We start from the raw sequence: 11849 nt of genomic DNA on the forward strand, positions 1-11849 counted from the left end.
AAATTCTTGAGATTTAACTTAACAAACTTTGCTTATCGTGTCGGAATAATATAAAGATAAAGTTTAAATTTGGTTGGAAATTTTCGGGTTGTCACATCACCTCCCCCATACCTCACACATGTGGGATTGGGCTTGTTGTTGTTGTTGTTGTTGTTGTTGTTGTTGTTGTTGTTGTTGTAGGTTTTAAATAATTAAGACATCTGTGACGCTACAATCAAACTACCATTGTTCTGTTTTTTTATCATGCTTTTCGATTTTAACCGATACCAAACCGAATTTGAATTCGGTTTTTGATTTCGATTCGGTTCCAATTTTGAATTCGGTTTTCTCTTTCAGTTTTGCCCAAGAAAATTTCAAAAAAAAAAAAATAGATTGAATAATCGAATACCGAACCGATGAATACTCTAACTAGCTACATATGCTACATCTACAACTAAAGTTTTTGCTCAAGCTAATTTGGCATATAGACATCGATTTAAGCTACAAAACTATGCATAACCATGAGTTTTTCTTAATCTATTATTCAATTATACATGGGAGACATTTTATATTAGAAAAAAAAGGTCCATTTGATTACACGTAACCATTGTTGAGTCGTTCATTTCATATCCTTCACAATGCGTCATAACTCTATTCTCTACTAATCAAACTCGCAAAAAATGTTCCTCCGATCACCCACTTATTCATTCTCACCTTACGACATCGTTCAATCCCGTTACTTACATAAACACCGGCTCCATGTTCAATCAATGGCAAAACAATCAGGTGAAAAACAACAAGTTTCTAATAATGAGAAGCTGGCTATAGCCGGTGGATTAATCTCCAATCCGGTAATTGCGTGGTCTCTTTACACTCTCAAAACAACCGGCTACGGCCTACCCTCTGGCCCGGGTGGGTCCATCGGTGCATTGGAAGGAGTTAGTTACTTGGTAGTTATGGGAATTGTGGGTTGGTCTTTGTATACCAAGTCTACAACCGGGTCGGGTCTACCTAACGGACCCTTTGGTTTGTTGGGTGTTGTGGAAGGATTGTCATATTTGTCGGTGGTGGCTATTTTGGTTGTGTTTGGGTTGCAGTTTTTCCAGAAGAGTTTTGCTTATGGTTTGGTCCCGGATTCCGTGATTGATTCTTTAATTGATATTGATCAGTTTTTATGTTATTCTTATTCTATTGTTTGTGTTTAAGCCCATGTAATTTTCACGACATTATGTATAGGATTTAATGTTAATCATCATCTAATTGTTTTTATTTTCGTCATCATTGCATTGCTTGAAGCATGATATATAGAGGCCTTTAATTGTTTAACCAGGATATCTGCTAACCATTTTGAGTGTGTATATAAGACAAAATATTATGAATGTTTATATCGAATTACACTAGTGATCCTTGTGCTTTTTTCCATTAAAAGATGGTCTTTATGGTTTGCATTTGAATTATCGGTGGTCCCTGTGCTGCAAACCACAGGGACCGCCGATTATTCAACTGCAAACCACATGGATCATCTTTGACGGGAAAAAATACAGAGACGATGAGTGTAATTCGATACAATCACATGAACCATCTGTGGGTTTTTGTCGTGTATATAATGTGATCTCTATTTTCATATGGTGACTGTGTTATGTGAGAGTGTTTGATCCTTTGAATGTTGTTTTTTTCTTAAGATTTTCTTCTGAAGGCATAGCGCCCCGCCTCTTGTCACGCTCTTAGAGCGGTGACGGGCACAATATTTTAGGCGTGATTGTTAGCATCAAGAGTCAGATCACATGCTCAATGAATTTGATAATATTATTTATATCATTTTTTTTTCCAAACTTTCCGTTCTAATTTGACACGTCACCCATCAACCTCCTATCACCCCTTCCTGTTAAACTATTTATAGTGGTACCAGTTAGGGGTGTTCATCGGTTCGGTTTTTGATTTTTCGGTTCGATTTTTTCGGTTTTCAAAGTTATAAAATAAAAACCGAAAACTAAACCGAAACCAAAATTAAATATCAAAACCGAAACCAAAACCGAACCGAAAACCAAATTTGATTTCGGTTTGGTTTCGGTTAAAACCGAAAATCACTAAAAATAAAAATTAATAACCAACATAATTACTTACATATAAATTAAGAATAACCGTTGTTGAATTAATTTAAGTATACAGGATATACAACATGTTTATTATTTAATAAAAATAAAATAATACATCAAATATAATACAAATATAAATATTATAAATATAAATATGTTTTAATATGTTATTAACTTGAATTCGGTTTTCGGTTAACCTAAATTAAAATTTTCAAAACTGAACACTAAACCGAAAACCGAATTACGAATTCGGTTTCGGTTTCGATCGATCCGAAAACCGTTTAAAAAATCCAATTTGGTTTTTTTGGGTTTGAATTCGATTCGATATTCGGTTTATTTGATTTAAAATCAAATGGTGCACACCCCTAGTGCCAGTAACATAACAATGTAATTGGAGCATTTTTGGAGAATGACAACGACATGACAAAGATGATTAAAAAAAGGGGAAATAACGAGGAAGGTGTTGAAGACGTGTTGTGAAAGACATTAGTGATTAGTCAATATATCATTGAAAGTTTGGTGTAGGAAAAAAATAAAATAAACAAAAGAAAGGTAGAATGCCAGTGAATGGTTACCTGCTGGGAATGAGCACACCACTTTTGGATGGGTAGGGGGTGCCGGGTGCGAGCATGTCGGATTATCAAGGTGTTGGAGGCGTGCTAGACACATTTTATCCGAGTAAGCACATTACAAATAGTCTCATTTTTCAGTTTCCTATCACATTTGCCACGCCACTACCAACACCTCCAAGAACTCATCACGTTGTCACACAACACCACTAAAAATGGTCTAAAAGCGTTCACACTACATTATATTTTACAAGTTTAATACATGTTGTAGCTTATTGTAGAGGAGTTAATTGGTTTGTTTTTCATTTTTTAAGTTTATTCGACTTTAAAATACCTGGGAGTAAATTTTGAAACTGAAATCTAATCGAAAATTGAACTTAAATTCGATTGATTTTTAGCTAAAAAAAGTCAAATAACAAAATAATCATAAAAAATAATTTTAAATTTCATCTTTGGTTTTATACGGGTTTGTGGTCTATATATTAATCTATCTATCTATATAGTCTAATAAACCTCTAAAATGATGACATCATCATTAGGCTAAATTACTCTTTAATTTTTCATAATGATGATGTCACAATTATATATTAATTTAATTAAATAAATAATACAAAATTTTTTATAAAATGACATATTAATCTCTCTTAAATTGTAATTTTATTTTTCAAAAAAAAATTAAAAGGCATTCATTATTATTAACAATTATTATTATTATTAAAAATATAAATATAAATATTCAACTATGAGCGAACTTTATATTTATAACATCAACGACAAGTTTCTTAGTCGGAATCCGTAGTTGCACGGGGCAATAAACTAAATGACTTTAACATTTACATTCACTTAATGCCTAAAACATATCATTAAACTTAAAGTGTTTCGTTTAAACAAACCCGTGTTTCCACGGGTCATTTCACTAGTAAAGCTCATAAAGCTCTAAAATGATGATGTCACCATCAAGCTAATTACCCTTTAATTTTCATAATGATGATGTCATAATTTTATATTAACTTAATTAAAAAAATAATACGAAATCTTTTATAAAAAGAAATACTAATATCTCCTAAATTGTAAAATCTTCTACAAAACACTCAAATTTTAAATCATATTGTACAACTTTTATATAATAATTATATTTTAATATTTTTAAAAATTTAAAGGGCATTTATTATTACTAATTATTATTATTATTAAAAATATAAATACTCAACTTTAAGCGAACTTTATTATTATTATTTACTTTTAATATAATAATAATAAATATAATTATAATATTATTAATAATCAAATATGGATTCTTTTTACGAAATTAATCACGTTACATATGTATGCGAAAATACATGTCTCTATATATTTGTAAAAATAACGACAAGTTTCTTTGTTAAATGGGTTATTAAAATAAACGACTTTAGCATTTACATTCACTTAATACCTAAAAGATGTCATTAAATTATTTATTTTAAACAAACCCGTGATTTCATGGGTCATTTCACTAGTAATTTAATAAATTACTAATGAAATGACCTGTGGAACCATGAGTTTGGTTAAACGAAACAGTTTAATGATATGTTTTAGGAATTAAGTGAATGTAAATGCTAAAGTCGTTTAGTTTAATGACCCGTAAAACCACGGATTTTGACTAAGAAACTTGACGTTTTTACAAACATATAGAGACGTGTATTTTCGCATACATATGTAACATAATTAATCCCGTAAAGAGAATTCATATTTGAATATTAATATTATAATAATAATAATAATAATAATAATAATAATAATAATAATAATAATAATAATAATTAATAATAATAATAAAGTTTGCTTAAAATTGAGTATTTATATTTTTAATAATAATTATTACTAATAACAAATGCCTTTTAATTTTTTTAAATTAAAATATAATTATTATATGAAAGTTGTACAATATGCTTTAAAATTTGTACATTTGTTCATTGAGTGTTTTTTAGAAGATTGTACAATTTGTTTTAGAGTTTGTACATATGATCATGTGGGTATTTTATCATAACCTTACAAAAAGCAACTCATGTTAACAAAAATCAAATTCATTCCTGTCATTTTATCGAACATGTGGTATGCATCCAATAAATTAAGATAAGTAAAAAACTAAAAAAAAAAAAATTATGATGAAATACATTTATCCAAATTCAAAAATATCATGAACCAATAAATGGTATGATCCCTAAACTCATAACCAAGAATTAAACAAAGATAATCTAATTGATAAACTCTTTAATTAAAAGATTGATTCACCTAAAAAGACTTGTGATGAAGCTTAAAGTAGATGAAAAGATCTATTAAAAGATGGTGTAGAAGATTAAAGAAACTACTTTTTGAGGAGATAAATTTGAATTCTTTGTAAAAGAGCGTACGTAAAGGCGTGCAATTCGTTTGAGTTTTCTAGGGTTTTAATTTGATTGGGGAAAAAGGAAGATATTTTGAGGACGGCGATTGTATCCGTATATGCTTTTTAATTTAGCGAATATATTGCATAGCACATGAGTAATTTTATTTACCATATAAAAAAACAAATACTCTGTAAATTACAAAAGGAATAAAGGCTGCATCTTTTGTTAATTTATATCTTAATCATAATTAATTGTAAAGATTAAATTTTAATTGTAAATTAAATTGATTTATGATGTCATCTAAGTGGATTAAATTTTTTTCTATTTTCTTTTTGATTTTTTTAATGAAGGAAAATGACTATTTATGATGTCATCATTAAAACATTTTAATATTAACTATAGATAGATTGATCGAATTTGATTTTTGATTTCACCAAATTAAAATGGGAATATCACCAAAATGCCCATTTTTTGAAGCTTGTTGACTGACAGCCCTAAAAAAAACTTTGACAATTTGCCCTCGCAAGGCGCAAGATGCCTTACGCCCTTGCGTTCTTGCGTTTAGGCCTAAGCGCAAAAACAGCCTTGCGTCCTTGCGTCCTTGCGTCTTGCGCCTTATCCCGATAAAATTTTCTTGATTTTCTGGATAAGATTTTGGTAGATTATTGTACTTTTACGGATAACCTTTTATTTCTATATAATCATTCTACCCGGAACTCTAGATTATCAGTTTCATTTCACTTCATTTCCACATAAATCATGTCATTACAAGCATCATTAAGGTAACTTTCAACCATTTTTTCACTTATTTTTTTAAATAATGAGTTGTAGTGATGATGAAACCTTTGTTATTCATATATTTTGTGGTGGTTCTTTTCAATTTAGTAATAACATATCTATGTATTTGCCTCTAGATTGTTTTAGAACACGATTAAAACTCCCAGTTGCCCCACAAAAATCAATTACTCGAAGAATATTGTTAAAAAATGTCCTTAGAAAAATTAATTTGCCATCTAATGCATCTTTTTCAATGAGATATGTTGTCGATAATCAAGTTTTTGATATTACTGATGATTATGAAGACTTTTGTGATTTTTTACAACATGCAATCTCAATTGCTCATATTGATATTTATATTGTCGATAAAGTAACAATGCATCAACTCATAGAAAACTTACAGTCACTGCAAATCCTACCAACACACGATGTCTATCAAAACCTACCAACACACGATCTCCAACAAAATCTACCAACACACGAGTCCCAAAAAAACCTCCAGACACACAACTTGAAAGAAGCACAACCTGAAATACCACCTCCAAACACAGAAGAGTTTGATTTGTTCAATTATGGAGTTGAGAACATATGTAAAATTAAAAAAACAGATCACCCTTTTGAATCAGTTGTCGCGTCTAGTGATTCGGAGGAAGAAAATGACAGAGAAGATCAAGATGAAGAAGATGAAGAAAAAAAAGATGTATTCTAGAATATGCCACTTTTACTGAGTGAGCATGACCAAGAGACTGAATCTACGAGCCAAATACCAACCAGTTATAGGGTATCCGATTTGATTAAAGTTTGACAAACTTTTTTTAACAAGGATGATTTTGTAAACCATCTATACACAAAATGTCTTGAAGAAAACTTCCAAATTAAGCCTGTAAAGTCGAACGAATCTCGATTCACCGCTAAATCGCTAAATGCATGTTGCCAAATTGTGAGTGAAAATGTAGTGCATACAAAATAAGCCACACTGACAACTTCATTGTAAAGAAATTGCATGATGTACACACATGCTCACGTACCCAAATTATGCGAAATAATAAACATGCAACCAAAAAAGTGTTAGGAAGTATTCTGACGTACACACATGTTCACCCGATTATCATCGTTGATGGTGCACATTTGAAAGCTGGATACTCGGGTACAAATTTAGTTGCTGTTGCAATGGATGCCAATAACGGAATTTCGCCATTGGCTTATGAAATTGGTGAAGGCGAGACAAACGAGGTTTGGTCATGGTTTTTTGGCAATCTAAGAGATCATTTAGAGATTTGTGGTATAAGTAATCGTATTTTAGAGATTACCTTTATTTCTGACCGTGCTCCTTCAATAGCACATGGTATTTCAAATGTGTTTCCTGAAGCCTTTCACGCTTTCTGCGCACGTCATCTATTCATGAACATAAAAACGATGTCCAACGAATTCAAATATTTTGAATGGCACTATTGGAAAATGGTTAAGGCTTACCGTTTGTCAGATTTTCAAGATCATGTTAGTGTATTTCAAAGAAGATTGAAAGCGTCTTACAAGTATCTACATGACGTTGGTTTCAACAAATGGTCGAGAAATCAAGTTGATCATGTTAGGTATGCATACCTTACTAGCAACAGTGCAGATTCTATTAACGCTCTATCCAAACATGCTCGCAAACTACCAGTTTGCATGTTGTTGGAATTTTTTGGCGCTTCAATACAGGATTGGTTTTTCAAACATCATAACAAAGCAGTTAGTCTTACTTCAACTGTTACTCCATATGTTGAACGGAAATTAGCCAAGAGGATGAACAAATCAAGAATATGGAAAGCATTTCCATCGAAAAACAATCTAATAAAGGTGCGTGATGGAAGGAAAAATGGCCTCGTTAATCTATAAGATAGAACTTGTACATGTGAGCAATGGCAATTATCGGGCATACCTTACGGACATGTAATTGCAGCAGCACGACTCTTCGGAGTGGAAGATGTTACATATTATGTATCACATTAGTTTATGTTTCAAACTTATATAAATACTGTAAGTAACTAGAGGGGGTGAATAGTTACTTAGTCGATTTTTAAAAATTTCTTTACATTTTCTTGAACTTGAACTTGATATAGTGTGACTTGAAATGTTTATTCTTAAACAGTATGTATAAAATATATGTATATGTATATGTAATCAAAGAGATAAAGGAAGAGAGAACAAACACAACGATATATAGTGGTACGGGAAGATGTTAACTAATCTTCCTTAATCCACTACCCAATTCTACGAATTGAGATTTTTCTTCACTATGATACTCCAAACTTGGTAGAGTGTTCAGATACAATACTAGTACTTCGATAAGCCGCAACTTGTGAACCCTTACGTCCCTTTGAAGACTTCACAAACACCTAAAGATCTTACCACAAGATCTTAATGCACTATCCTAGTGAAAACACAACTACCTTCTAGATCCCTTTAAGAAGATAGTTTATAAGTAAACTTACAACTTAAGCTTACATGTACTCTTGCTAGTATCACTCTAAAAGATTACAATGAATTATAAGAATGATATAAGAAAGTATAAGAAAATATGAGTGCAAGAGGTGAGTCTTCAAATGCTTCAAGGCTTGGCTTTTATAGGAAAGAGAAATCTGCCTGGAAGCTGTACGGCTCACTTCACAGTCAACCGTGGTTCGACCGTGTACCCCTGACATCTGATTCATATAGCCGTTTTGTCCTTTGAACTTTGTCATTTTTCTTTGTTGAATTGCTGCAACTAAAAGCCATCTTTCTCTGAAATCATCCCCATTACCCTTTTTGTTTTGGACATAAGTGTGGAAGTTGACATGTCCATAAAAGAAGAAAGTCTTCAAGCTTTGACCATTTGTCATTGATTACTTAATAGGGTAATTGCAGAATTTTGTCTCTTAACAAAGCATTATCTTCCAAAACTTCATCAACCTTTCTTAATTACTTGTCATTTTGCTAATGGAAGTATCTTGTCCTTTGAAACATTGTTACATCTCAAATGAACTAGTTTGAATCTAGTTAGAACTTACTTGGAGATTATAACAACTTACTAGTTCACAATAACACATACATAAAAATGATACATAAGATACATGGGAGAGCATATCTTTTGTTGGGACTTTTAATGACCATCATTAGTATGTATTTGAATGACATTTTGTAACAAGTGAAAAGTAAAAAACTTTTGTGTTTAATCTTATTTGAGCTTAAAAGGTCATTAAGATGTCATTAGGTGTGATTAGTAAAAATTAACATCTTTTGGTTCAAAACTCTTTTGAAATCAAAGAAGACAACTATTATAAGTATGTTTAAAAAAGTTTTGTAAATTATAGATGCCTCAAAGTGGTCTATCTTAAATTGGATGAATTTGGTTACAGAGAAAACTGTGGTCGATCCACGGTCTGCCGTGAGGTTGTACCGCAGATAACAGTTTTGAAAAAAATGCAGCCGTTGGTACAGGGCATCCACGGTCAGACTCACGGTCGACCGTGGTGTAGCCGCATAGCACTTTTACCAAGTTAATTATTTATGTATTGGTCTTTTGCTAGAGATAGTTGTAGGCTTATGAACTCGTGTCGTCTCACATATGATTAAGCACTTATCTCTTTTGTGTCATCATCAAAACAAAGTGATTAACTTTTGAATATTATAATTGGATTCTTAACCAACATTCTCCCCCTTTGTGATGATGATAAACATATGAGTAAGTGTTTAGCTATGTAAGCCGACATAAGTGTTAACATCACTTACCATACACTTTCTCCCCCTTTTATCGAAGCAAAAAGGTTAGCTCCCCATGGAACTAAGCGCGCCTTAGAGTAATGCTCCCCCTTAAATTGTACAAGCTTATCAATTGTTCATGTGTATCAATAGTATGGCTCCCCCTTGAACCAATAGCAAACGTAAAAAAATAACAAACATAATATGCATAATAAGTGCATGATAATAATTAGTACATAACAAGTTTTAACTTTAGGAAAAGTGTTGTATCTACCCGCCCTTAAACTTAATCTTAACCAACATTAATTGTTCAATGATAAATGCCGTTGGTGCTAAACGCATCGGAGATAGTTGAGCCTTCATTGTCGGAAGAGATAATGATGATCGGATGTGCTACCCAATAGTTGATCGGAATTGTGGACACGGGTTGAGGAATTTGAGATGGGGTAATGGCACCAACAAATTAGAAAAGTTGATTAAGATGGTTTGAGTATGGAAGAGGACGACTTTATAGTTCTCGAAGGTAACCCATTCGCCGAGTCATGAGATAAGAGAGATTTATGGGCTCATGAGTAAGAAGGGATCACATGATGACAATTTCGGTTCCTGAAACGTGAGTGGCGGTAGGTTCCCTACAGTGGACGTTATTGCAAATGACGTTTAATAGGAGTTAAAGATCATGGCGTATTTCGTCATCTTGAATACAAAGTCGTTGGTTGGGATTTCAAGGTACTCCAGGAATAGTAATGAGATCTAAGATAGGTTGTAACGGAAATGTGGGGTTAAGTGACCATAGATCGGTAGAAGGAGTATAGAAGGAACACCCATTGGATGGAATAGCCATAATGGTTTCATATTGTTCAAGAGACCAAGTGTAGAGTGTATTGAAAAGTCGAAATGCAACTTGGTCGGGATTTGAAAGGTCAAGATCAGCATAAAATTCTCTAATCAACGTTGGATAGATGACTTCATCAAGCTCAAGGAATGAGAAGCAATTATTTTGAGTGAAAAATTGAGTTAGTTCAGGAAATTCGGTATGATGAAAAACACACTCTTCATGAAGTGTCCTAGTTTCCATGTGTTGCCTATTGTTTGTAATACGTTGACTTCGCGTGTTGGTCATTTCCTAGGAAAACAACATTTTTTTAGCAAAACATTCAAGTTTATTACATGTTTTTGAAAAACTATATGCTAAACATGTGTAGATTAGTCCTTGTCTAGACTCATTTTTGAAAAGAAGATTTTGAAAGTAAGTTGTGGCATTTTGAAAATTTAGACAAGTTTCATCATTTTGCTTTATGTTTGCCAAGTATAGATAATAGTCATGAGATTGACAAGTATCATAATGGCTTGTTCAAACATATGTGTGTGCATGAGTGGGTTTCAAAAAAATATTAAAGCGTATATGAGATTTATGCAAGAAAACACTTTCATGGCACATTTGATAAGTAATTTTTCCCATAACAATTTTTATTCACATAATTTGAAGAAATCATGCTAGAAAACAAGTGTTCCTATTAGTTTGGAAAGACTCTTACATAATTAAACAGGTATAGACAAAATTAAAAAGAAATTTTGGATGCTTACCTTGAAGAAAATTGAAAGAGTTTTGGACCACTTTGAAGAGTACTTGAAAATAGGGCAAAAGAAAATCTAGAGATCCAGTGGTTGGGGTATAAAGAAGAGATGTGGTTGGTGAAAAATTTGTTTGGATATTAAATAGGGTACATAAAAGACAAAAGAAATCGTCAGACGCCAGGTGGTCGCGTACACGGTCGGCGGCCGTTCGACCATGCGTGAACTGCAGAAAATTTTACGGAGTATGTTCCATCATTCCCAACCCATTCCTAAGAAAATTAAAGGTCTCCTTTTTAAGGGGCTTAGTGAATATATCAACTATGTTTTCATCAGATTCTACCTTTTCTATCACAATATTATCATTTTGGACGTGGTCACGAAGGAAGTGGTGCCTAATGTCTATGTGTTTAGTCCTATAGTGTAATATTTGATTTTCAGATAGGTCTATAGCACTTTTGTTATCATAGCATATGGGTATTTTGGATGAGATGATACCGTAATCAAGGAAGTTTTGCTTCATCCATAACACTTGTGCGCATGCTCTTCCCACGGCTACATATTCGGCTTCGGTGGTAGATAATGCAACAGATGTTTGCTTCTTCGAGAACCATGATGTTAAACAAAGACCCATGAATGAGCATACTCCACTTGTGCTCTTTCTATCAATCATTGACCCTCCGTGATCGGAATCCGCAAAGCACATAATATCAACATCGGTGAAATTTAGATACCATAACCCAAGATGCATTGTCCCCTTTAAATAT

The 11849-nt window shown here is 32.5% G+C and overlaps 1 protein-coding gene across 1 annotated transcript; it reads left to right on the plus strand.

Moving 5' to 3' along the window:
* Positions 1-505: 505 nt before the first annotated feature.
* On the plus strand, positions 506-1200 carry LOC139850687 (uncharacterized). Its single transcript, XM_071840244.1, has one exon. The coding sequence runs from the start codon at positions 660-662 to the stop codon at positions 1182-1184; it is 525 nt and encodes a 174-aa protein (XP_071696345.1). The 5' UTR covers positions 506-659; the 3' UTR covers positions 1185-1200.
* Positions 1201-11849: the final 10649 nt, after the last annotated feature.

The sequence above is a fragment of the Rutidosis leptorrhynchoides genome, chromosome 5, assembly GCF_046630445.1.
Source record: "Rutidosis leptorrhynchoides isolate AG116_Rl617_1_P2 chromosome 5, CSIRO_AGI_Rlap_v1, whole genome shotgun sequence".
NCBI lineage: Eukaryota > Viridiplantae > Streptophyta > Magnoliopsida > Asterales > Asteraceae > Rutidosis > Rutidosis leptorrhynchoides.